General features: G+C 36.9%; 2 protein-coding genes across 2 annotated transcripts; both read right to left on the bottom strand.

The window, feature by feature from the left end:
* Window positions 1-653: 653 nt before the first annotated feature.
* On the bottom strand, window positions 654-19,079 carry pak4 (p21 protein (Cdc42/Rac)-activated kinase 4). The gene is made up of 10 exons (XM_084418099.1): window positions 18,875-19,079; window positions 11,113-11,334; window positions 9,372-9,592; window positions 8,845-9,277; window positions 6,722-7,177; window positions 6,347-6,480; window positions 5,669-5,795; window positions 4,251-4,376; window positions 4,027-4,161; window positions 654-3,947 (listed from the first exon to the last, which is right to left on the bottom strand). The coding sequence occupies exons 2-10, from the start codon at window positions 11,311-11,313 to the stop codon at window positions 3,792-3,794; spliced, it is 1,989 nt and encodes a 662-aa protein (XP_084274225.1). The 5' UTR covers window positions 11,314-11,334; window positions 18,875-19,079; the 3' UTR covers window positions 654-3,791.
* A 387-nt stretch (window positions 19,080-19,466) lies between these two features.
* On the bottom strand, window positions 19,467-27,617 carry aifm4 (apoptosis inducing factor mitochondria associated 4). The gene is made up of 21 exons (XM_084419443.1): window positions 27,012-27,617; window positions 26,639-26,746; window positions 26,450-26,531; window positions 25,413-25,522; window positions 25,085-25,194; window positions 24,883-24,927; window positions 24,713-24,788; window positions 24,227-24,339; window positions 24,005-24,091; window positions 23,820-23,911; window positions 23,553-23,683; window positions 22,866-22,981; window positions 22,703-22,774; window positions 22,549-22,612; window positions 22,381-22,457; window positions 22,186-22,303; window positions 21,522-21,620; window positions 21,349-21,424; window positions 21,143-21,247; window positions 20,538-20,991; window positions 19,467-19,529 (listed from the first exon to the last, which is right to left on the bottom strand). Exons 3-20 carry the CDS (start codon window positions 26,515-26,517, stop codon window positions 20,958-20,960), a joined length of 1,593 nt encoding a protein of 530 aa, XP_084275569.1. The 5' UTR covers window positions 26,518-26,531; window positions 26,639-26,746; window positions 27,012-27,617; the 3' UTR covers window positions 19,467-19,529; window positions 20,538-20,957.
* Between the last annotated feature and the right edge of the window lie 258 nt (window positions 27,618-27,875).

Raw genomic sequence — 27,875 nt, 5'->3', positions numbered from 1 at the left:
GACCGCCCACATTGACCATCATATTCTAGAAACCGAAAGCAATTCGTGGAAAACGGCATTGTGGTTGTAGCCTATTATTTATACAAATATTTGCACAACCACACCTAAAGCACCCGCTTCCCCATTTAGCTTTAAGTCTGAGGAAAACGCAGATAACAAAACAGAAGTGATAAAAAGGGTGGATAAATGAATCGCCTGCGAGCGAAAAAGCTGAAATATGCAGTGATAATGGCTGTATCTCAAAAGCTTATGAGCTGCCTACCTAGACTGCTTTAATGGGCACATTCAAATGATTATTTTTTTTATGTTGGATTCATGTTTTTACTTCATGTCACTGACATATCAGCATATAATCTGCACCAAAATGATACAAAAATGATAATTTTATATACAGTGTAATTAACATTTTATAAAATGATTATTATACAATGTTATAATTTTAAAATTATAAAATGATGACATTCATTGCCGGTACTTCCCCAGTTAACACCATCTATAATTACCACATATTACCTAGAAACATATGTATGCTCAACAAAACAAAACAATTATGACACATCCCGCAGAAATAAATAACGTAACAGTTCTCCGAAGACTCCAGCAAAATCATTCTAACACATTTGACTTAAGAGTGAAATAAAAGAGCCGGAATATGTTGTTTAAAAACTGTATTTGGGAAACCAAAAAAAAGTTTAAAGTTCATTTTACCACCAGTAAAAATTCACGTTATAAAAGGGAACGCTGACATTGGTTGACCACCAAAAATGACAATAAAGAGAAAACAACAGGACCGATATGAACAGTATGAACCATTTTACATGTCACAAAAATGCAGGCCTGTCAGTAGCATGGCGAAGATGATTTTAACACATTAGTCCAAAGTAAGTCCGTCAGATATGGGGCAACATCAAGACGATGTCAGAATGCCAGTGAGGACACAAAGTCCATGCTTCTATTCCACCTTCAAAACAATGTTTTATTAAAAACTATCTACATGATGGAAAAAAATATGATAAAAATCAAAAAAGCAGTGCAAGATTAATTAGAAACCTATTAGGCTTAAAATAAGTCGTCAGCAGAATATGGGCAATCCATTAGTTTTAATGCAGTGACAATCTGAGATAGAGACAAAGTGATAATACAATGTACCCTTTCCATAAAGCATTCGCAGTACTGTTTGTGAGCACCAATTTAGGAACAAAATTGAAAACTTAACACACAAAAAAAGCAGATTACCTTACCACACAAGAGAACATACTCTGATTGGCCCTGGGAATGAGATTCAGAAGAAAAAAAAAAAGAGAAGTAACTTCTGGAAGCCATTCAACATGTTCACTGGATCAGTCTTTTGAGACAATCATGCATTATGCCATTTTGCTCACAGTACAGCATTTTTCCATTTACACAATCCAATAACATAAGGCTTGTGGTCAAAGGAGGCATCCTCTTTCAAAACAGTCAATAGTCATTAAACTTTGCAGGTTTATAATATATAAAAATAAAAATAAAAGAATGCATGGCTGGTCACAAAGCAACTGTGCCACTGCCCAAACAGAACGTGTTCATTTTCAGATATGCATTAAAGATATTCACGCATCAAGGCATTTTTTTTTTTCTTTGTAGAAATGCTAAACTTATCTGTTGCTTCAGTGCACTGAGGATGTTAAACAACAATCTACAATCCCTACAATATTTCACAGATAAACGTGAGCCTATAAAACGCTACTCTCTCAATTTCATTATTTATTCATCTCTGAATATACATTTAAATGCTAGTGTATATACTTTGCTTCAATGCCGATTGTCATCATTGTTTCACCTTCTGAAAAAGTAACGCAGCCCAGCATGTAAAGAAATACCATTAAAAACTTTTACTGGTGGAAAAAAAAAATCCTAATAGTGTTTTTATATTAATTATGTCTGTCATTAATTTTCTCAAACCTTCACATCTACAATTAGAGTTATGGTTGCTGGTCTTACAGTTTAGGCCATCAGCAAAAGGATTTTTTTTTTTTTTTTTTTGAAAAACTCGACATATATACATTAGCTACCGTTTCATTCTAGGATTAATCTCTACAATTCATCTTCGAAACAATTTGTAAATTACCGAATGTAACTGTGACCTTGATCTTCAAACAAATGTGCATTCACTCGATTCTCTTAAACGATTCAACTTGTACTCAAGTGGAGTCACTACAACAAATCGAAATATTTAAACGCCTTTCAGGGTTTTTTTTTGTCAGCGTTTTCAACCACTTTGGTCCTGGATCTTTGTGACTAAGCAAAATAAGGGATAGTTCACCCCAAATTAAAACTGTTGTCATGTTCTTCTAAACCTGTATGGCATACTTTCATCTGTGGAACATAAAAGAAGATATTTTGCACACAAATTTTCTTTTGTTGATGGGCTCCAAAACAACATTGCAGAAAAAAGAAAAAAAAAGGAGAATAAATGACAATTTTCATTTTTGGGTGAACTATCCCTTTAACGCAATGTGATGTAGTGTGCTTGGAATATGTTTGGACTACAAACTTGCAGTATTTCAGTATTTCCATCTTTGGTTGTTCCATTACTCTTCTGTTAAATCCTTGAACATGTCACGGCGCTCTTATAATAAAGAGCAGTAGTGTAAATTACCAATTATATGAGCATTCCGGCCTGTAGTTTAGTGTGTGGGATCAAGCGCGATCTATAGGTTCCACTTCTTGTGAACAAGCTCTCATGAAATATAGCATACGTAACTCACAACCATACATTTGTATAGTCCAGCATCTCTCCTTCAAAACGAATCTTTCAGAGAAAGGCCGCAAGTCTTCAAAGATGTAAGCTACTTAGCTGGAGGATTTAAGCACACATGAAAGGACATTCTCCTGCAGACTTGCCCTGCATGGAAAACAACTCGATCTCCTCTGTGGCGTGGCGCCATGGTGAAAGTTTCGGAAGAGAAAAAACCCTACACCCAACCCCTCCCCCCTTTATTATTTTAAAAAAGTGGAACAATGAATCAAAGGAGGAAGCTTCATATTGGAGTGCAGCTCAATCTCAGAACAGTGTTTTAAACTATCACACTGTCACTCAAAACACACTATGAAAACAAAACCGATATAGCGCTCTACTTTCATTCAAACAAAATTAAAAAAGGTCTGAAACAAAACACCTCCAGTGTTTACCATTGCTTAGTGTTGTAACAGGAGCCTAGAGTTTCTTATAGTCTTTTTTTTTTTATAAAGTAAAAGGTTTTCTTCAGTAGTTGTTTTCCTGTTCAAATGGATTAATGAGTAGTGTGATCCTGGTGCAAAAGATGAAGTGCAGGAAAAAAGCTTGAGGTTTGGAACAAATCCATCAAATTGTTGCTTTACATTGAGGGCAGATTAGAATCTCCAAGTGGTGTTTTCATAATGTCTAATCCTCCTTAACTCGGTTCACCCAAAAGCAGTCTTAGAGGTCAAGCATAAAACCACTGAGAACACATGTTCTGGTGTTTCTGAATTAGCCAGAGAGGAAAACCTCTTCGAGCAGAACACTGTGAAGGATTTAATCATGTCTTTTTCATGTCACCAAATGGGGTGAATTCTATAGGTGTAAAAAAAACAAAACAACAGTGGTAAAAATGTTTGTTTCAAAAAGGCCTCAAGATTCGTAGCATCAGTGGCCTTTTCTCCTAAAATTCTTGACCTGTACAATCATTTCAGATGTTTAAAGTGTGCAGAGTACAGACTCCATCTTTGCATCTGGGTCTTTGCTTTGAGCTCAGTAGAGGGCCTGACAGATCCCGCCCTGATTTCTCTTCTCATCTCATGCGGTTTTGTCTCATGAGGGGAACAATGCAAGAGGGAGGGCCCGCTTTACTCAGGAAGGGATGCTTTAGCAGCTCTTGAGCTGTGGCCCTCTGGGCGGGATCTCGCACGAGCATTCTGTCCAAGAATCCCTTGAGAAGTGGCGAGACCTATGGATACAGAACAACATTGTAATGTGTAACATTGTGTTTTTTGCCTTCATGGTTAAGCAAGAGGTTACAGGTCTACCTTGTGGAGGTTTTTGAGCTTGGGTGGCAAATTGTCTCGGATCATTTTCATAGCCTTGAGAGGAGGCTCATTGAAGTACGGCGGCTCTCCATCTACCATTTCAATCACCATAATGCCAAGTGACCAAATATCCACCTGTAGAAACAGTTTTGTTTGTATAAGCTGCGGTAATGTCAGCAGTAATGCAACATAACATGAAAACAGTAAAGGGGTATGGGACTTGCCTCTGGTCCATACGGTAGTCTTGAGATGAGCTCAGGGGCCATCCAATAGGGCGTTCCTACAAGAGACTTCCTGCGCTGTACATCTTTAGAGACCTGAGCACAAAAGCCAAAGTCTGACAGCTTCACCTGCAAATGAGAATAGGAATAAAACCAAAAGAAAAAGAGGAAGTTATATTCTCTGCCAAAATAAATGGAGACTTCTATTTAGGTTTGCTTCTTCATTGGCTGGGATTGAACTATTATTATTATTATGGATCTATATAGTTAATTACTCCTCTTTTTAAGTGTTTGAGCAAAACCTGTTTGTGTCATCACAACAGTAATCCACACATGTCAGTCGTCCATAAAATAACATGAAATTTTATGATTCACCATGTCAACTACACAATTTACCTACAGCACCCTTCGCAGATCACATGCACAAGTATGCATGCGAGAATTTGAAAGCAGCTATCAGTCAGATCACCATCGAATTGTCAGAACTCGTTTTATTTCTTTCATTCACATTCATTCATATATATAAACAAAATTTATAAATGTGTGAATTATGCACTGGTGGATTCACTGTTACATGAAATTACAACACAAACGAGCATGTGAAAGTGAAAAAAAGCCCTGTTTGCATCACAAATAATTGCTTGAAGTATTTTCAGAAAAGCTTTCTGTGAAAGCTTCTGCAATGCTTGCTTGAGTAACTACACAAAAAAACTATGCCCTTTGGTATACTGCATGAGAAGCAGCGTCAGACATATGCAAGAGGAAATGAAACATGTAAGGTCAAACACATACAAAGACAATCAGCCACTGCCGAGAAACAGCTGAGGGTAGCTTAAAGAACTTCCGCCTATTTCAACCACAGACACATAGACCCTGTTTAACAAACCACTGCCTAGTTCAGAACCATCAAAAAGAAGATCTGGTTTAGGTATCATGGCCGGAAATTGCAGAATTATATTTCTGTGAATGCACTGACAAGCATGTAGCTAAAAAAAATAAAAATAAAAATGTGCATCACAAGCGATGGTCTTTTAACCAGGGTCTGTTTAAGGTATCATAAAAATAAATCAATGGTGGTAGTGTTCTTGAAGTTTTGGCACTTTGTCAACAAATTAATTCTGATTTAGCTCACTGCTGACTTAAATGGCACATTTAGGCCATCTGTTCATCACAAGAGAAGAAATGCTGGTCTGAGAACACAAAAGAACAGGTCTGTCAAAACCTGTTTAAAGATCAACAAAGAGGCTCTCAGAAAACAACACTACAATGACAGCGAGTTGGACAGATTTCTGATCTCATAACAAGTCAAAACATGCCATGAAAGGCTTCAGCTCATCTACCCAACTGCAGACAGTAGGGCCAAAGAACTGGTTATCATCTGACGTAATTGAATTTTCATTGAAGAGCTGTGAGGGACTTACTCTGCCATCATGGGTGAGAAGAATAGAATCACTCTTAATGTCTCTGTGAATGACTCCCTGGGAGTGAAGGACCGAGAGCGCTTTCAGAACAGACAGACACACAGTGGCGATCTGCTCCTCATTCATCCTGAAAACACAGTCAAACAACATAACAAATGTTAAACATTGAATGAAATCCTTAAAGCTGATCAAATGATCAAAGGCTGAATGGCATGCCACACTGGACTGCTGTGATACCCTGCCACCTAGTGGTACAGCATTATTACTCAGTAACAGGTGGACAGCCATAAATGTACATATAATGTATTTCATATTTGTATATTTTATAATAGTTGTATTAGAAAAAAATAATTTAAATATATTATACATTTTCTGTCACAAAGACAATAGAATTATTTATTTCCTAAATATTTGTGGTCTTTTTCATACTTTTGATCATATTTTCATTTGGGAGGCTTAATAGGTATGCTGCAATTAAATAAACAAATAAAATAGACAGTTTAAATAACTTTGTTTTGACAATTTTTAAACATAATCTGAAAATACAGTAAAATAAAAGGACAAAAAAACAAAGAATTTAAAACTAATACAACCATGAATTATTTTAAACAGAATCTGAAAATATGTGCGATTAAGAGTATAACTGAAAAACACATTTTTATGATTGGAAATACTTGCCTGGTATGTGTGACTATGTCAGTTAAAGCTCCACCTTCAAGGAACTCCATGACAACCCAGAGTTCATCGCCCACTAAGTAACTGTTGTACATCTCTACCACGTTCTCATGGTGATAGTCCCGCATGATCACCACCTTAGAAACAAGAAACACAGCAAGCAGACAGTTACTATTTAAAAATCTAATTAAGTGGCTAAGGAAAGAAATGTTGGAGAAAAATCAACCAGCAATAATAATTTTCACAATGTCTTCATGTACAATCCACAAACAGTGTTTACTGAAGAAGAATTTTCAGCTCCTATGTGCTGCATATCACACAAAAACACCCATCTGAACATCCAATATAACACAGTAATCGCGTGTGGGTTGCACCCACCTCGTTAAACAGCAATTCTCGTCGCTGCTGTTTTCGCAGATCCATCTTCTTCACAGCCACCAGCTTGCCTGTGGTCTTCACTGTAGCGATACAAACAATGCCAGTAGAACCTTCCCCAATCTTGATGTAGTGGTCCAGATAAGTGCGTGGGTCCCCGGGGTCAACCACCATCTGTAGAGCAGCACGGAACTGCTCGTGGGAGACCCGCTGTGGCTCCCTCTGAGGTGAGCGCGCCTGCTGGGGTGGTGCAGCCGGGGCGGATGGTTTTGGTTGTGGGGGAATCTGCTGGTTGTGAGGAGGCTCAGGGCCTAAGGCTGGATGGGAGGCGTGATGCTGGGGCTCTGCTCTGTGTTGCCCCTGAGAAGAAGTTTTACTGCCGCTGCTGCCTCCCCGGACTGCTCCAGTAGAGGGGCCGTTGTGGTGGGAAGGCTCATGAGATTTGGCTGGTTTCAAATCCTGCATAACATGGATAAACGATGCTGTAATATCTGAAACAATTCCAATACTCCTTTTCTGCAGTATCGACACACCGATACCAGCTGCGCGTTTTCGTTCTCTCTGACGGCGAATTGACAATTTGACACACACCAACTTCCTCTCACTCACTCGTCTCATTTGCATTCGCTCTCATAAAGCTTATCTATATAAGTGGCGCTCTCATAAAGCCGCCTCTTCAAACAGCCTCAAACAGTAAAGGCCTGTTCACACCGGGACGAATTTCGCGCGCGATATTCGCCGACGTTTAACGCCTCATGACTAAACAAAGGGCGCCAATGTGAGTGTGCACACCGACGCGAAAAACGCCACGCGTAAAAGCGTCATTTTTAAAAAAACGCCTCGGGTTCGTTTTTTTGGTTTGACGCGCCGCGTCAAAAACTATCCGACCAATGAGATTGGCGCTTTTGCTCACGTGTCTGGAGCTTCTGAAGTTACAGTAAAACACAACTTGGGGGCGCTCAAACACAAAACGGTCTTGCCGAGCACACATACAGGCGAAGAAGATAGCGTCTACACTGCTGGGAAGAAATAAGACGAGGAAGATGCAAGGCAAGATGAATGTAGAGCTGCTGGCCTCGTTGGTGTCGGAACATAAAGAACTATATGACAAACGCGACTACAAAAATCTTGATAAAAGAGAACTGTTATGGAGTGGTATTGCAGAGCAAATGGGCCTTGATGGTGAGTTTCATTTTACTTAATTGTCTTTCATGTACATAGGCTTGTAACTTTTTCCCACGAACGTTTGACAATCGCGCCATCTAATGTCAGGGAATGAATTTGCATGTTCACTCGGCTCATCGTCAGCGAAAATCGCTTGGGTGTGAACACAAAAAACGCGTTGAAAAACGCTGGCGAATAACGCGCGCCGATATTCGTCCCGGTGTGTAAGGCCCTTAACAATTAAGTTATTTTTTGTGGCTTATTGCGTTTAAACAGTCAGATACACATAAGATTGTCAAAATGGCAGTCTTGGCGAGTATTCAGGTAAACGCAGTTAGTTTTGGAACATAAATAGTTGAGAAAGAAAACGCATGTTGTGTAACAGTACATTGGAACTGTTCATAAGCGCTTAAAGTGACAGCAGCCTAATAAACCTTCTGCTGTGCATCAAAGAACAAGAGACAAAGAGAAAGTCACTCTTTGCGCTTGACTGAACAACTTTTGTAAATTGAGTTGTAAGCAATGATCTGTATTTGATTTATACAATGAAGACTATCCAGTGTTATTTTAAATTTGTGATATCATTTGTATTTTGCTTATTTGTTTTTATTTTATTACTGACTTTACTTGTCTTTTTTTGTAAATTCAGTTTCAAATAAAGCCTCTCTGAACTGTGTGAAAGCTTTTGCAACAAAACTACCCAAATTATCTAAAGAATTATAAAATAATAAAAATATCTATATGCCAGGATATATGGCAGTTTTTCCTGTGGTTTCGAAAATGGTATCGATCATCGATATTTTTCAAGGTATCAGATCGAACTTAGAAATTCCAGTATCATGACAACACTAATATATATAGATATATTTTATAAAATACAAGCAGCCCAGCCCTATAAAAAACATCTATAATTGTTAATTTTCTAGAAACATAGTAGTACATTTAGTTTGATTTCTGTGTACCTGACCGCTGGGGCTTCTTCCAGAGTCACTTTCAGCACGTGGGTATGTGTTGAAAGGTCGGCCAGTCTGCTGTGCAGTCTTTATTACTCCCTCTGTAACAGGTAGGTTAGGGGTGCGGATATTTGGCCCAGACAGTGGTCTCTTCTCACGGGGCGACTGTGGGCTACTGTCCCCACCAGTGTAGCTGGATTTGGGCCTCCTATCATTGGCCCCCTCTCTCCTTACTACCTGATCGTGATGATCACGTGGTTCTCTATCTCGTTCTCTGTGCTGGGGCGGTGCAGCTGGCCCTCCTAACCAGTTGGGCTCTTTGTTTCTGTTGGGCTCCTGACCACGAGGCTGCTGGTGAGGTCGGGTGTCCTCTCTGGATGAACGGGCTGGTCGCTGAGACTGTCTGGGATCAGCACTTGGGTGCTCCTGACGCGGTTTCTCCCTACATGGACAAAAAAACAAACAGCCTCACTGTCAATATTGCCATGGTAGTCACTGGAAACCGAAAATTTATTTTGAAGTAAGGGATTGTGCACCTCTCTTTGCTGTCTCCATAGCGATCAGGATGTCTGTATTGGGGGTATTCTCCATTCTCGTGGCCCCCTATTGATGATCCGGAGTCTCTGCGTGGTGGTGGTTGTGGTGGTGGGCTGCCTCTCCGCAGAGAGTTTGAGCGGATCACCGACATGGTCTCAAACTCATCCAGGAGCCACGTGAGAGAGCCATCGTCACCGATCTTACGACCCCGCACGATTGCCTGTGCAATACAAACAGGTTATGAGGCATTTATGGTGAATAGAGAAAAGGGAAATGGTAAAAGATGACAAAATACATATACACACACAGAGTAGTGTTGTCAAAAAATATATAGTTTTTTTTTAATACTAAAATATCTAAAAATGTTCCAATACTCAATTTTCCGCAGTTTCGAAACAGATCTCATCTCTCTCTTCTGTTCGACAGCTAGTAAACACACGGCCGCTTTTTCCTGCTAAGGATGTCGCGAGAACCGATACTTCGGTACTGAGTCTGTATCAACATTTTAAAATCCTGACGGTACTTGTTTTTCTACAATGATGGTACCGAAAATAAAATATGAAATATGAAGCAATAGAATGAACATTGAAAGTAACAGAAGCTCCTCTATTAAGAAAATCCTCTATTTTCTAAAAGAATTTAAGCCAACTAATTTGATTCTTTTGGTTTCTCTACCCAATATAAAATAAAAGAAAAAATTATAAATGCAATGAACATACAGGTATCAATACTGTGTATCGGCAAGTACCAAAAATGAAAGTATCAGTATCGGATCCCTAGTAATTTGTGTGTTTACTTTTGTATATTCAATTCAAAGTTTGAAATCAAGCTTCCTTTTGCTGTAAGATATTGCAAAAAAATTACCCCATTGTAAAAACACAAATACTTTGAACGGGGGAAAAATTAGGCAAGATAATAATAATGGTAATTGATCAATGCTTATATGTGAATAAAAGCCTAAATTAAAATCTGTTCATCATATAAAGCGATCATGTCTCTGCTTGATTCATATTGCTTACTGTTACGATGGGCTGGTTTCACAGACAGGGCTTAGAATAAGCCAGGAATCAGGATTAGGCCTTAGTTCAATTAGGACATTTAAGTAGCTTTTATAAGCGTTCCCTAGAAAAAAAATCATTACTGGTGTGCATCTTGAGACAAAAACAATGACACTGACATATTATAAGAAATGTCATAGCAAGTTGCTTTCAGTTAAAACCGCTAAAACACGCATTTTAGTCTGGGACTAGCTTAAGCCTCGTCTGCGAAACCGGGGGGATGTGACATGTTATTTTTGAAGCTTAAAAATATTGATTACCTAGACTTTCAATGGATGGATCAAAAATGATGAGATAATATTAAAAATATATATATGGCAGTTTTTCCCCATGGTATCGAAAACAGATATTTTTCAAGTTATCATATCAAAATAAGAAATTACAGTAACGTGACAACACTAATACAGAAGTTCCCAGTCTTACTCTCACACTTTCAATACAGACTGCAAGGTCACACCAATTCTTTTGTAGATCCAGCGACAGGTAAAAAGTACCAATTGTGGAACAAGTTCCAATATTTTCCCAGATTCCCAACCCTACTTGTAAATATCACCAAGAATCATTATTTATCTTTAGTGAATCCAAAACTTAGTACTTTACCTCATTGATTGTAACATGCAAAAACTAAAAAGCTTAAATCAAAACCTAAACCAAACACACAAGATGACTCCTATCCTCTGACCTTGCGTGGCTCTACAGTAGTGATGACTGTGGCGTCGATGAAGGGTTTGGGCCTCTTGGCCGTGTCCTCAATGAGGCTCTGCCATTGGCGCGGAAGCCCCACGAACTTCTGCTCATGCTCATCAAAATCAGTGTGGACACGATGCTCAAAGTTGGAGGGTGCCGAGATCTGGACACGTTGCTTTTTCTTCTTGCTGAACATGGCTGCAGTAGATCATCAGACCTAGAACCAGGGAAAGACAAAAATAATTATCTGCTAAATCATTCAGTGAAACCTCTCTGAGTCACAGTCTCCACAAAAATATTAAACCGCACAATGGTTTTCAAAATTGAGAATATAAAAAAAAATAATCTTAAGCACCAAATCAGCATATTAGAATGATTTCTGAAGGATCATCTGACACTGAAGACCTCAGCTTTGCCATCTCAGAAATAAATTACATTTAAAATTATTTCAAGTTATTTTAAATTGTACAGATTTTTGACAATACTCCTGTTTATATTTACCGTAATTTTCGATCAAATAAATGCAGCATAAGAGACTTCCTTTAAAAAAACAAAGAAAAACAATCCAAACTTTTCAGCAGTAGTGTACTGTACATCGTAAGAAATAACTTGATCGCAAATAACACTAGCCTGTTCATTCACAAAACATTGGGAGAGACACACAGTCAGCTGTTCATTTTAAAATGTCAGCTCTCTCACTTCACCTTTCTGAGCATTTCAACAACAGTCTCTTTATGCAGTACAAAACAAAGCAGTCCAGCTCTCCATGCTTTCCCTTTTCTCGCTTTTGCCCTGCCCATTCTCTCCATGGGAATCAGAGACACTCCCAGAATCCAAATACTGGACTCTGATATGATTGGGCCGAAACCCCCTCCCACACCTGACGGGCTGAGCCTGGGAAAACTCAGCTGCTTCCTGGGACGATGCAGCAGCAAGAGGCATTTTTCAAAAGAGTGAAGCATTTGAAGTGAAACCTGATCTTTTGGGACGATGTCAGCTGGGTCATGAGGTCACAGCTTCAGGAGTCTTGGAATCCATGTGAATGTTTTATGAAGTGCTGGTTTCCAACACTGAGAGTAATGAAAACATTCAGAGCGAGTGAAGAACTCAAAAGTTGCAGAACTGGAAAATATTCAAAATAGTTTCCGGAAGCAGATATATATATATTCACTAGAGGAAGAAAGCGTGCACAAGCACTGCAGAGGAAACACCAGTTTACCATATGGTGATGAGCAGTCATAACTCATTTGACATTTTGATGAGCAACTATATGTCACTTATGTTATAGCAACTTATTACTTATCACTCATGCTTATGGCAACTTAAACGTACCCTGGAGCAAGCTGGCGCTGAGGGGACCTTTCAAGGCCACAATAATAGGTGCATTTACATGGAGCATTGTATTCCGAGGAGTAGGGGTGGGTATCGAGGTCTATATTTTTTAGGCACCGACCTAATTGCCTCTATACCATCAAGTATCAAAAAAAAAAAAAAAGTATTGTCTTTCGGTACCAAATTTTGATACCTAAGGGGTTAAAAACACTAGTTTACGCCAGTTACGCCCAGAGATGTGGCTCACATGTGAGGCTGTAGTGTGCAAGTGTCCCAACCCCCATAGATGTAGAAGATGTGGAAAAGATCAAAAGTGTGCCATTTTACACACATACATATATGTAAAATGGCACAGCTTTTTAAATATCTGAACGTACACTCTTAATATCAGTCAATCAAGCATTATATTATGATATTATGATAATCAAGCACTATTTAATGATAGAACTTTAGTAATTACCTAAAACTTGGTAACTATGTATGAATGAATATTTTTCATTTTAACTGAACTTAGGACTGGTGGTGGTGCTTAAGATATGATGGTCATTAAGTGTTTCTGTAAGAAAATGAATAGATAATAGTAATTATTATTCAAATATAATAATACTACTAATATTTCTACTACTAATAACAATATACAACGCACTAAGGATTGATTAGCTGCTGGGTTCATGAATATTAATTACTTTGTCAGCATTCGCTCTAAATGATTTGCTGAAATCAAAACCGGGACGGTAATCGATGAGCGCCAGCCAATGAGATTGCCGTTTGCACATTAGTTCCGCCCAATACCGGAGAAGCCAGCATATCTTCTGCTTTTTCTTAAAAGCTGAATAATTCCAAATGAACGCCGTTATTTTGACAGAAAAAAATATATAACAAAGAATATCGTTTACATGTGGCGATTCTGCCTGGCATGTAAGACTCTCACTCTCTCTTTGTGTGCGAGAAACACAGTACTGTCACAGCAAAGTGATGGCGAGTCGTGCACCTTCACACTAGTGTTTACTGTACGTCAAATACAGGTACACTGCTCATCCATTGAGCTGAATTGAAATAGTACAGATCGCTTGACGGAGAGCGAAACTCAAGCGCTCAGTCAGTGTTCAGCCAGCGAGTGAAAATATATCTATGCTAAACTTATACTTAGCCTCTAACACACACTGGCTAGTACAATCTAAGAATTTATTAGCCAATGGCTAATGATAAACATGATTTAGTTGCCCAGAGTGAAGATTTACTCGCATTGTAGAGGGATGCGTTTAGTCAACTAGGTGACAGCACACTGAATATACATAACTGGAAACAAAAGAGTTGTACTATTTCAAAATTGAAGTGCGTAATGAAGCTCAGTGCAAGTAGTCCATTGACAGACAAATATGTTAACTACAGATAATAACAGAGTACATGAATCATGAAGCAAATGAGTTCAAGGAAATGTTACATAAGTAAATGAGTGAGTCAAGAAAGAAAAAAAAACATTTGCATTAAGCTGAGCTGAGCTGGCAAAACAAATGTACAACACTCAATATAGTCGTGTCAATACTAAGGAAAAAGAAAGCGATTTCAAACACAGCTGAGCTTACGATTACATGCTATACAGAAAAACTGAGGCTGTTAACTTGCACCTGTGAGATTGTTTCTTTGGAACAGGTGAGGATCAAATATGAGTGACAGGAGCAGGTTCTCTAGCAGAGATCTACAGCTACTTCACACACACGACACAGAAATACAAATGCACGACTATAATACTAACACAATAAGTGTGAATTAATCATTTTTTCATTTCCATAAACACTTCCTGTTCTATGACCATCAGTGGCATCAGCCCACAAAAGGTTTGAAATGTTTACAAAAGAGCAATAATCAATCAGGCTTTGTGTCTGACATTAAAAAGTGTAAAGCAGTTAAACTCGAACAGTCAAACACTTCCTGGTTGAGTCTGGCATTCCAGACACATACCATTATGCACTGGTGAACAGTGAGAAAGAAGTCTCTGTGGTCAACGCTCTCGAGACGAGCCCTGGCCAGGAGGACTGTCTCTGCGGATTGGCTTTTAATAAGCAGAGATACTGACCCCTCAAAATGGGGAAACGTTCCAAGTAGACTGATATCTTCGTAAAAGTTTGAACTTGTAGTATAAAGCTAGCTTAGCAGAAACAGGCCTGCAGTGTTTGTTTTTACAAGCCCAGTACAGAGCACTGCAAAAACAGCTTGACCTTGGAACTAAACTCTGTCATTAGAGGTCTTCTTATCAGACCAACCCAGTGTTTACAGAACCTGCTGCTTCTGTCCACTAAAATGCTGTGATTAAAACAAGAAGAGCAAAGCAATGCAATGTTGCTTGTTTTAGACAACGTTTTCCCACCAATTCTCCACAGTTTCCATGGAAAAACTTTATTTTACACACATAACTAGGGGTCTCAGTTCTCACTTTGAATAGACATGTTTCAGGCCATTCATCAGAAACAAAACACTGAGTCTCCTTTTGAATATTCCAGGTAATACATGTATAATGCAACAAAAACAACAGCGCTTTTCTTGTTGGCCAACAACCGTTATTTGTTATTCGGTCATTGTGCAGCACTATAAAGCAGTAGCCTAACTCCAATGTGATAATGTCTCACAATGCTTTGCATGTGCTACATACACAAAGTCTTTATGTGAACTTGACTGCAGGTCAGAGCTTGATAGAGGGCTTTCTGATGGAACGGATTACACATCATCTCACCAAAGACAACAGTACAGTGTTCAGCACAGGGACTCACAAAACACACATGCAAGTTGGAAAGTGGCATCACTTTGCAGCTGATGGGTAATTAGGTAATGCACTACTACTGAACAACTTGCGCAACAATAGATTCAACTCAGTTACAAAGTATCCTTGATCATTTAATCCATGAAATACAAACCAAAAGAACTAGTAAATAAACATGTTGAAAACGCTAATTTTAAAACATTAGAAAATATTGTTGCTCTCCTACAGTGCAAAACTGTAACACATTGTCCAATGAAACAACAGCTAAGCATTCTACATACACCCAAAAGGTTCAAAGTGAGATGAACTGATGCAGCTTTATTGGCTGCCACTTGATACTTTATTAAAAAGCTTTTGGTGATGCTGCATTATTCAAAGGTTTAGGGGTCAATCAGATTTAAAAAAAAATTATTTATACTTTTAATCAGCAAGGATGAATTAAATTGAAAAGGGGACAGCAAAAGACTTATATAATCTTATTAAAGATTATATTTCAAATAATAGCATACAATATATAAGCATAAAAAATAATCTCTAAAAATTACGCAGCAACTATGTTTCTTGAGCACCAAATCAGCATATTAGACAGCATTATCATGACACAAGTCTAGAGTAATGGACACTGAAATGGACATGAATAAAAAAATTGTTTTTATAAATACGTGGAATATAATAATTTGTATGATGTGAATCATGAGGAAAGTAAAGATTCACACCCATATTAAAAAAATAAAAAAGTTGTTTTAAATTGTAATAATTTGCTGTATTTTTGATAAAATTCTTTCAAAACTCTTACCGACAGCAATCTTTTGAACAGTAATGTATATTTGTTTTCCCCAGATAATTCAATCAAATACCAAAAACATTCTTGAGAAATTACTTTTGTAATACCCTGTCAAAACAGAAGAAATAGAACAATAATTAAAAATCATGTCCACATATTGGTTATTGAAAAAAATCAGTAATGGTTGCAACAACAAAAAAAATGTATCCTTTGATCGATTGTGAAGGTAATGTTGTCCAGACAGCAATTTCCATGGGCAGACCTGAAATTCATATCAGAGCTCTAGACAAAGAAACACAGGAAACTGAAAAATTGCCTCTCAAGCCAGAAGAAAGGATAGTCTCATTCAACCCCTTTTCATTAAAAAATGATCAGATTCATTTGAAATTCGAGTCGATGTCATTGAGAAGCAATACAACCGGAAAACTGAATGTTTAAACCTATACTGAGTAAACCGAATATAACATTTAAGTCAAACGCTAGGCTAAAGTAAGCTGTAGCATGGGAGATTGCACATTATGAGTGACCCTGTCCGGCACTGAAGCATTTAAGGAATGTTTGGAGTGCCCGGTACAGACTGCGCCCCTGACTGAATCTCCCATCACACCTCCTCGAAGCAGACATTATCCTGACAAACTCACGGCTGCTGGAAACAAGTACGGGGGCAAAGAAAGTGAAACTACAACCAACGAGGAACATTTGACGGTTAGAAAAAGGTACATGAGATTCTGAACAACAATCCCATTACCTATTGAGTAACTTGTGAGAGTGTGTATTCACTCTTTATAGTAGTTCATCACAAAGAAAAAGGCAGCATTCCAATTAGGTTTCATGTTGCACACCTAATTATAAAAGCACAGATAGACTAAAACTATCAATTTCTAAGGCCTATCAACATGATCAAAACGGTGCAGAAAAACCTGTCATACACAATTTACTACATGTCTTCTGCCCTGTGACAGTAAATACTTTTTAGTTAGGCCTAGTCAAAGTCTTTTAAATATAATGGTAAATATGTCTACCTTCAGTTCGTGGCACACGTGTCTTTTTATTGTGCAATCTTTAAAGATTTTTTTTTTTAAGTAAACGTAAAAAATCTTGTTAGATATAGGTCAAGAGAGAAATGCATTATATGTTCATTGTATGTTTTATTTTGTGCTTATATTCTATGCAAAGCACTTTGAATTGCCCTAGTCTGAGATTTTAACTCCTTTCTATGTAAAGCATTTTGAATAACTGTTTTAATTTGCCTTGCTTTTATTTTGTGATTATTTTTATTCCTTTCTATGTAAAGCACTTTGAATTGCCACAGTGTATGAAATGTGCTATATAAATAAACTTGCCTTGCCTATTATGTTACAAGGCAAGCTATCAGAATTTCATCTCTTTTAGACAACATTTTTCTCAGTTTGGGCCTCTGAATAAAACGGGGGTGTTTTCTATTCTGAAGGTGTGAGAGCTCCATATTATCACCATCTCATGCTATAAGAGACATTAAAGCCTGATATGATACAAAACAAAACACATATCGTCACCTTCCTAAAATAATTGCCCAAGTAATTTTTTGACAAAAATTATTATTTTTTTTGCATAAGTCATCTTCTCATGATGCTGGCCACCTGTGGTAATATCGCCCACATCCTCAGTTGAACAGATCATGCAGTTCTACCCCTGTAGTATAATGGCCTATGTCAAGAGTGTGACTTAGGCTGTTTTATTTTGCCTAAGTCAAAAGACAATGAGACTTAGGAAATTTTACAAGCTTTTCAAGATGGCAGCTGCATCAAGAAGAACGAAAGTCTACTCATCCTCTGAAGTTAGGTTCAGTTTTTTGTGTTTTCTGAGAAACCTGAAAAAATGACTTGGGCAATTATTTTAGGAAGGTGATGATATGCAGGTTTATTTTGTCTTAAGTTTCAATAAACTGTTCCATAAAAAAAAAAAATTAGGTCAAACAAGCTGACATACTGAATATGTTGAGTGATTATTGCTTTACACCTCTCAGAAAAGGAAGGTCTCTTTTAAATTATGTAAACAATGACTCTCATGATGCGATTCATACAGTCACCAATGGTCTCTAGTATCAACTTAGCTCAACACGATGCATCTGAGAAACGCAGCCCAGAATCGATACTACAGCTGAAACCATATACTGCCCACTCAAAACCAATACCAAACATTGCATGACTAAGAATTACAAATTTACATTCGGAGAATCGTTAGAAGGTACTGTGAACTTTGACATGAATTATATGATATTTTGTCAAATAAACTAAAATAGCTTAGTTACTGTATGGACAGTGTCAGCATCACAGCTTCTTATCAGACACGTAGAAAATCGCTCACACATTTTAGGGATTTACAAGCTCTAACAGAACAACCAGTCTAATTCATTTGTGTTATTTATTTACTGTATTATGTCACTAGCTGCACCACCAGTAACGCGAAAACACTTTAGTCAAACTTTCAAGTAGTTTCAGGCGCCTTCTGACACTAATATAACGATTAATTTATTCCTTTCTAGATAGCAATTCAGGAGCAGCTCACAAATCTATCTCTTGATCCGAATCTTGAGTGAAAAGAGGGTCTGGAATGATGGCATTATTTGCAGACTACTGTAACTCATTCCCAATCTAAAACTGCAAACATAAATACAAACTTCAGTGGCATTAAAAACAAAGTAACTTTCTAGTTAGTATCTTTTATCACTTAAAGTAATGTTTTGACACTCGGTAGACCAAGCTACTTAGCTAGCTGTGAGGAATTAGCTAAATTAGCACGACGAACAAACTCACCGAAACTACAGGCTGACACACAAAACAAACTGCGATGGCACACAGACGACTCTCGTTTGTAATACAAATCGTGTTTTAAAAGTCCTACCTGTGGTGAGAAGAGTGTTCGCTGAAAAATAAACTTCATATGGTCGGTTAAGTTTCTTGAGAGTAAAGTTAGCTTCAGCGGGCTAAGTGCGCGTATCAGTCTCACTGAAGCCCTCACGAGCGCGCTGCTCGTGCTCTCTGCGCCATATTCACGCTGAACCGTCATCCGGGGAACTGACCAGTGAGCGCTGACCCCAGCATGCCGTGCTCACAGCCACAGTGACAGTACTATACATAATCATCATGTCACATTAAACATTTCAGTTGAACATCTTTATATATGTGTATTTAATTATTATTTATTTATATTGTTAATAAAACGTCTGCTACAAGTGTAATAATTCATAAGAAATTAACATATAAACGTTCAAAAAGAGTTCAATTACTCAATATGATAAATTAAGATTATTATCTTATTTTTCTAGCAATATTATTACTCAGGTGTATTAAAACCACATAGAAACATCATTTGTGACACTTCCGTAGATGTAAATCCTTATGGTGTTGTCTATACATTTCTGAAGATATCCATTATCTGTCCATTTCTGATGTTGGAATATATCACCATTGTTTGAAACTGAAGAACAAATGATCTGCTTTGAAAATTTGCTTAATATGCATTACACACAAAATGGTTTCAAATTTTCACCAGGGTTCTTGCAGGTTTCAGTAAGTTAAATTTAAGACCTTTTTAAGACATTTTAAGAGCATAAAGATTGAAATTTAAGACCTACACGAAGCATTGCCAAAAAAATATTTAAATCAAAGAATTAATTTTATTTCAATGAATTTAGTAATTGAAAAAGCATTAATTTAATTTGCAGATAAAGCAATCACATTAGTAACCTTCTTCCACACCCAACAACAGAGAAAAGAACAGAATCAGATATAATATTTTTATAGAAAATTGTACTGTAAAAAACACACAATTAGTTGATTTCAGTTGATCATAACTAGAGATGAAATGGCATTAACATTTCATTTCATGATTATAGTGACAAAAATGATCACAGTTATCACAGAATCCTGTTCAAAAAGTACTAATACTACACAATGAAATCAATTCACCAAGTTTTATGTCGAAAACCAGCAAATAACAAATAAATAAACAAATAAAATTAGCATCAATATTATTTTTTTGTTTACATAAACATTAAAATAATACCATTAAAAATGATAGCCAGATTTTAAAAGTATCTTGCAACATGTTATATACTAACATGTACAAGTTCAAATAAAGTTTTGACAAAAAAGGTTTTTATAAAAAGAATGAGTCAAAAAAGATAAATTACTGACATTTACAATGCACTTTAGCTTATCTTTTATTATTAATAGTAAAATTCGGTCCGATGTTCTGTCATTATATAGATCAGTGGTCGTAGTACGTCATTCTATATAGATCAGTGGCTACGACTCGATACTTTTTTGCTACTTTGTAATAACTTTCTGCGGCCAGCGTTCCTGGAAATGAACGAGGGTAAAACCTTTTTAAGACCGCGGATGAAAATCTGGCCATTTTTAAGACGGTTTAAGGCCTTAAATTTAAAGTTCTGAATTTTAGACTTAAGACCCCGCGGGAACCCTGTTCACGTTTTAAAGGGACTTTTCATAGACATAATGATTTTTAATAATTTACAAACTGTATATTCTATCCTTAACCCAACCCCTAAACAAAAACAAAACATGATTTAGTATGATTTATAAGTATGTTTTCCTCAGGGGATCCAAAATTATACATATATTTTACTTGGGTATGAAATACTATGAAATATGAAATAGTAAAGAAAAAGTTATATATTTTATTGTATCATAAAATTTCCTACAGACGCAAATGCTTGTCACACATTATTTAGTACATAATACAAGTGCTGAAACTGGTCTTCAGCTGTTTCTAAGAATAACTGTACCAGAAATGTTTTATTCCTTCCAGGGTGGAAAACAACAACATTTATGTGGGGGGAAAAAACTAAATATAGAAGACAAAACAAAGTACAGTCTTTGTTACTGAAGGTAAGACAGTCAAATAAAATGATAGATGGACAAACTGTAATCAATATAGTCATGGAGGAAAGTGTTGCCAAAGCTCATGGGAGCTTCAACCAGCTGAGGTCATCAGATCTGTGGAAGCAGAGAAAATCCTGTATTATGTCCCCTAAACAGGTTTCACTTGTATGCATGCATTGCAAATACATTCAATAACTGCTTTTCAATTCATAGCTCTGGCATATGTATGCAATGAGTTGAGGCTTTCTGACTTATTGATACTCACTGTGCCTGAGTCTTAGTGATCCTCTTCCCCATCAATAACATTTCCGCCAAACTCGCCACCGCAGGGTCAAAGTTCATGCTGGCAGCTGCAACAACTTCTCCATCTCTGGATTATGAAATAAACAGTGATGAACGAAAAGAAATCCTAATTTCAAGTCATAAAGATTTGACAGACTTTTAAGGCTTCTTCATTAGCTATCAGCTTACTTGATATAAAATGCCAAGAATTTTCTGTCTTCAGTACTTCCTTTAAAAACAATGTCAGTGTATCCTTCTCCATAGCCTGGTGGAATTAAAATAGATGAGGTTAAAATTACTTTATTCATGTGCTGAAATGTCATATTTGCTCAGAGAAGGGAGATTTATCTTGGAATGGTCACCTGTATATCGGATGCCTTTGCCCAACAGCATGGTCCAGAAATATGGCACAGTATTAATCGCAACCTGTTGATTCAGCATGCTTAAGCCAGCAATTCTTCCTGTGGAAGACCACGACCACATATTTTACACATTACCACAAACACTACCCTTCAATTTTTTTTTTTTTTTGAAAGAAGTCTCTCTCCAAAGTTGTATTAGTTGATCAAAAATACAGTAAAAATAGTAATATTATTATGATTTAAAATAGCTGTTTTCTATTTTAACATGTAATTTATTCCCGAGAAAGTAAAGCTGAGTTCTCAGCTTCATTCATTTCTCAGTCTTCAGTGCCACATGATCCTTCAGAAATCATTCTAATATGCTGATTTGCTGCTCAAGAAACATTTATTCATATTATTGATGTTGTAAACAGTTGTACTGCTTAATATTTTTGTGGAAACCATGATAATTGTTTCAGTATTCTTCGATGAATCGAAAGTTAAAAAGAACAGCATTTATGTTAAATAGAAATGTTTGGTAACAATGTTTTATTTAATGCGTCTTGCTGAAAGAAATGTGTCCTTGCTGTATTATTTCTTTTTTTTTTTAAATCTTACTGACACCAGACTTTTGAATGGTAGTGTTTTTTGGAATATTCAAACTAATTATTATATCAGGTGGTACCGTGAGCTTGCGCCAATTGCCAATGTCCAATATTGACTCTCTTATGTCCGACCAAAGGAAGTGGAAAAGACACCACATCTCCAGCAGCAAAGACATCAGGAATGTTGGTTTTCATGAACTGAAAAACACAGATGTCATAAAAACGACTCTATTTGTTAAATAAGTGTTTGTTCTATGTGATATGAAGGCTGTTACCTTGTCAACAACAACAGCACTGCGTGAATCAATTTCCACTGATGTTCTCTTTAGGAAATCAGAGTTGGGAATGACACCTTTGAAAGGATATAGATGTAACTGTTAGAAATAAACAGCTTTTCATTGACAACAACAAAACTGCTATGACAAAATTGTTTTGGTACATACCAATGCCCACAATTACAATATCCGCTGGAAGGACTTCACCATTTTTCAGAACAACTTCCTTGACCTAAAAATTAAGTTATTATTAATAATTTTTTTACGACACACTGACATCAGTTCTATGATTGTTTAGTAATGCGCTTTACTCTTACAGTACCTTTCCATTTTCACCCCGAATTTCAGCCACACCAGTACTTGTGCAGAACTTCACGTTTTTCTCCTCCAGCATCTTTAACAGATGATGTATTACTTGCGATAAATGGAGTATAAAAAAATGGAGTAAACCAAAAATGATAGAAAATACCACAATGTTCACTGACCTGCATTGTCATTTTTCCGATATCTGGACCCAGTGATGACTGGAAAGGAAACTTACTGCTGCCAATAACAGTGACGCTGGCTGCCTTGTCAGACAGATAAGCTGCTACCTCCATTCCTGATTGACAATTGAAAGTCATAATTTGCAATATTGCCATTAACTTAGGCTGCATCCAAAAGCTGAAAAATGCTGCCTCCGCAGGCAGCAGCAAGAAGACACGCTGAATCCAATGATTGTGTCACATCCTATCTAGTAAGATATCTTCATATGACCTATTTTTGAAGGTAGGATAGATGTATCCTTCACTGCCTTTGATATCCCAACATCCTGTGTGTTACATTTCGTGACAGTTGAGCCAAAATATAAAAATGGCATCTGAAATTTGTGGTTGGTGGTCAGTTTGTAAATGTACATTTTTGACCAACTTTTTCCACTTTTGATATAATTTCTAGTGGGAAATTAGTATTGTAGTAATTAAATATTCGATTTGTTCTTACCAAAGCTCTCTCTATTTTGTTGTAATCATTAAACAGTTTTGTCCGAAATCAGTTTCGCGAGGTACCTTCGTCCACAAACGCTGCCTGCAAAGTCTGATAGGGCAATGAGGCAACAAATCAACTGTCTAAGCTTTTGGACACAGCCCTTGTGTTTGTGAAAGAATGCTACTTTCCAATTTATTTCTGTATACCTATGAATGAAGTTCCAACGATGATGGCATTGTTGCCTGCACTCATGTGATGGATTTCTGTGGCATCCTTATAGCTCTGCAGCAATTTCACGTTTTTTAGTTCAGCACCAGGACACTGCAGAGGTCTGGCTCTAAAGACAAAAGTACATAATCCACCATCAGACATTGCATTCAGATAAAAGGTCCAAATGTCTATCATTATACATGGCCTTTAAATGGGACATTTATCTAATCTTAAGCACTTTTAAAAAGAAGTTATGATCTAACCTGCCCCCTGTAGAAATCAAGAGCTGGTCATAGTGTTGGACAGTGCCATCCTTGAAAGTCAATGTTTTAGCCTCTGTGTCAACAGACTTCACCTTTGAGGGACAATTATTGTTAATATCTAGAAATAAATACAATGCATGTGATCCCAGGAAAATAAATGGAAGAAATAAAAGAAACAAACCCACCTCTTTTTTAGTCCACACTTCAATTCCATGTTGTTGAAGGAAATCACTCTGTCGTAGCAACACTTTTTCAATTTCAATATTCATTGCCTACAAGAGTCCATGAACACACAACATCTTCATAAACAAGGAACTACACAGGTTTATTAATTCAATAAGGTAATGGGGGAAACAATCAAATCATATAATCTGGTTTTGTTTAATCTATGATCCATGGATTCCAACCTTGCTAAGCTTGGTCTTATCCAGAGGCAGCTGCTCATCTTTAGTAACCATTATAATTCTCCCTTCATAATCATTCTGACGAAGGGTTTCCGCACATTGCAATGAAGCTGGGCCTGTGGAAACACAAACACATAGAAATGTTGCATTTCCCAATATGACAGACTAGAGAAGAGGCATACAAACTTTTTCAGGCCACGGTGGATTGATTTTTTATTTTTATTTTAACTAGACTTTGAAGTATATTTATTTGTTGGAGGGACAAGGAAACATTTAGTTGAACTTCAACTGCTAAATTTTAGCTTTATTTAAGTTAACTTAATAATGTATATTTTTAAACATATTTTCATTATTTGGCTGACCCCCTGCAGTATGATGCAAAACCCTCTAGGGGGTGATGAACACCTCAGGATGAGGCGAAAGATACTTGCACGAAATAAGCATTAAACATATTTTAAGGTTTGTCTAGATGATGTATCTATTACTCACCTCCTCCAATCAGAACAACCGTGTGGCTGACTCCAGGCGCTCTACCACACATTTTCTTAACTCGCTTCTTCAGTTTCTAAGAATTACAAAATACATAACATTTCATGAAATGCTCCTCAAAAGCAACTAATCTTGTGCTGGACCTAAAATCGCAGAGGTACATGACTAACCTTTTTATCAGCAGTCACATAAACTTTACCACCCTCTACCTTGACCTTAACAGGACAGGAGAAGTAAACAAACAGGTAATGGATTCATTCATAAAACTGTATGGGAAATTGCATGCGACATAAAATATGAATTTGTAACGGGCACATGACACAACAAAAATGCTTGATTCCTTAAGTGCCATCCTGCAGTGTATATTCATACTTTGTATGTAGGCAGAGAGTCCAGTCCAGGAAATTCTTCAATATCTCCAGTTTTAGTATTGAAACATGCCCCATGAAATGGGCACCGAACTCGATCTCCAAGCAACGCGCCTGCAAGCATAAAAATGCTTTTACGATGGTTGGAAACACAATGTCACGGTAGACTTGAAAAAAAGAAAGGCTCAGAATTAAGAATGACAAAGGTCACGGAATGATGAATGAAAAAACAAAACCTATTTTCACTCTACTTACAGTTCTAAGTAAACACAGGACAGGGTTATTTATTGCTCAGTTTGTGTCAGTCTGTGTGATGATCAGAGACCATATACCTTTGATAAGTGGAGCGCCATAATGAGTGCACAGACCACCCACAGCAGCAAATTCTCCCTTATTGCGTACCAACAGGATTTTCTGCTGGTCCACCTCAACCTCCTTCATTCTGTAGGACGTACAGGGTAACATGGTGCCAGATTGAATGAATGAATAAATAAATAAATAAATAAATAAATAAATAAATAAATAACACTGGCAGTCAAAGTTTTTTGTTTTTGTTTTTGTGTGTGTGTTTTATGAAATAAAAATATAATTATAACTATTATTATAACTGTTTTCTATTTTAATTTATTTTAAAATGTGATTTATTCCTGTGATGGCAAAGCATAATTTTCAGTAACTCCAGTCTTCAGTGTCTTTATTGTAATATGCTGATTAGGTGCTGAATTATTATAAATATATTATTATGATTAATGGTTATAATTAATGTTGAAAAAAACATTTTGCTGCTTAATATTTTTGTGGAAACTGTAATAAAAACAATTCAGGACTCTTTGATGAATAGAAAGTTTAAAACAATAGGATTTATTTGAAACATACATATTTTGTAACATTATAAATGCCTTTACCGTCAATGTAATGTGTGTTAAATAAAAGTATTAATTTCTATCTTACAAACCCCAAATTTTTAAATGGTAGTGCATCACGGTTTCCACAAAAATATGAAGCATCACAACTGCTTTCAATATTGATAATGATAAGAAATATTTCTTGAGCAGCAAATCAGCATATTGAAAATAGAAAACAGTCATTTTAAATTGTAATAATATTTCATAATATTAATGATTGACTGTATTTTTCATAAAATAAATGCACCCTTGGTGAGCATAAAACACATTAAAAAAAAAAATCCTAATTATTCCAAACTTATGACCTCCAGGGTATTTAAAATAATTAGTAGGCTAGCATATAGTAAATACATTATAAAGTAAGTAATAACTAAATTAAATAAACACTTCCATTAGACTATTTATTTTCTACAATTATATGCTGTATAACATGTTTGGATCATATGTAATCTAAAATCTCTTACTGTCCATCCAGCAGATCTGACTCTAAACACACCATCTCCGTGATCTCTTCACACTGTTTTGTCTCCATTGTTGGTTTATCAGCTGAAGAAATAACAACTAATTAGTTACATAACAAAAACTTGCCACTCTCCATTTCCAACCAGTGCACTTCAAACATCACGTGATATTCAGTACTGTACTACTGCTACCTTAATACAGCCAAGCACGTCTAGTCAGTCAGCTTCCACTGCTGTTTACCGTCAAAGCTGCGAGAGAAAGAGACTTGAACTTCCAACTGCACAGTATTCACCACTTATCTGTAACACAAGATACATAGGGTTAAGTAGTGATGGTAACTAGATTACACAAGAGACTGTACTAGAGCAGAAGCAATAAAGTTATTATTTTTTTAATAAGGAACGCACGTTGCCAGCCGTCACTGGTTTCGCGGAATACTGAACCACACCTGAGCTGAGCTGAGATGTCTTGTAACGCAGGACAACACGATACATATATTTTACTAATGTTGATATCTGGTGTCGTACTTGCGTAGGCTACTTTACCATGTTTCTAATTTCTTACCTGTCTGGACGAAATTCTCCGGTTGTCAAGTCAAACGTTTCTGTTGGTTTCTTTGCAGTCCATTCAGAATGAACTCGTTAAAATCGCCGACACCTCATCATGACACAGCATCAGCGACAGAGAGGCTCAACAGGCTGCCGGCCAATCAGCGCACGTGGCGGTCACATCAAAATGTGCGTGCGAAACTAACGAGCCACTTCTAGCTTCTGTTTTCTGGTGTGAATAAGGACATTATGTGATTTTATAAAAAGCAAATTCAACTTCCATAATATTTAAAGAGGAATAGTAGAGTCATTGTAGGCTATATTGTTTTGGGAATACAGTAGCCCACGTGCACAACATTGCCTACTCCATCAAACTTATAATTAACATTCCTTGGCTCAAATAAAAAGGACCTATAGCAGATCAAGATTCGCGGTATAAAACAGATGAGCCAAGTCGTCTTCATGTAGTCTACAGCTACAGTATAAGCTATCATTTTAACACTTTGACTCTGTCTAATTGTTTTATGGTTTCAGCCACATGTAACAGCCTATTGAAGTATTGTGAAACAGCTCCAACATATCTTACATACAAAAGAACCACAAGATGTCGCCCGACACCACCAATTAGACAACGAAAACACCTGCTGCTCTTCTAGGCTAGCCATGTGGACTTTTGGAAATTAAACTCCAATAAACACACTTTCCAGACTCAACAATATGCTATTTCCTTTAATTTGTTTAGTTTGTCCAACAGTGGACATACATTACAGATGAATTATGAAACTCCATGCCCACTACATCTCAAATCACATTTTGGTGGAAATGACATTTTAAACATATAATGACCGACTCACGTTGAAACGGACCAATCAGCTGCGAG

Source organism: Rutilus rutilus (assembly GCF_951802725.1).
Source record: "Rutilus rutilus genome assembly, chromosome: 9".
Lineage (NCBI taxonomy): Eukaryota > Metazoa > Chordata > Actinopteri > Cypriniformes > Leuciscidae > Rutilus > Rutilus rutilus.
Note: the sequence above shows the minus strand (reverse complement) of the source record. Positions and strands in the feature narration are given on the sequence as shown.

Bases quoted from the DNA above. Each gene is read 5' to 3' on its own strand.
- pak4 (XM_084418099.1), bottom strand. From the start codon at position 11,313: ATGTTCAGCAAGAAGAAAAAGCAACGTGTCCAGATCTCGGCACCCTCC. The intron at 6,481-6,721 runs GTGGGTGCAACC...CTTGTTTCTAAG, and splicing joins GAGAATTGCTGTTTAACGAG to GTGGTGATCATGCGGGACTA. The intron at 4,377-5,668 runs GTAAGTCCCTCA...TCTCATTTGCAG, and splicing joins TTCTCACCCATGATGGCAGA to GTGAAGCTGTCAGACTTTGG.
- aifm4 (XM_084419443.1), bottom strand. From the start codon at position 26,517: ATGGAGACAAAACAGTGTGAAGAGATCACGGAGATGGTGTGTTTAGAG. The intron at 24,789-24,882 runs GTTAGTCATGTA...TGTAATTCTTAG, and splicing joins ATGTGACTGCTGATAAAAAG to AAACTGAAGAAGCGAGTTAA. The intron at 22,458-22,548 runs GTATGTACCAAA...ATCCTTTCAAAG, and splicing joins TATTGTAATTGTGGGCATTG to GTGTCATTCCCAACTCTGAT.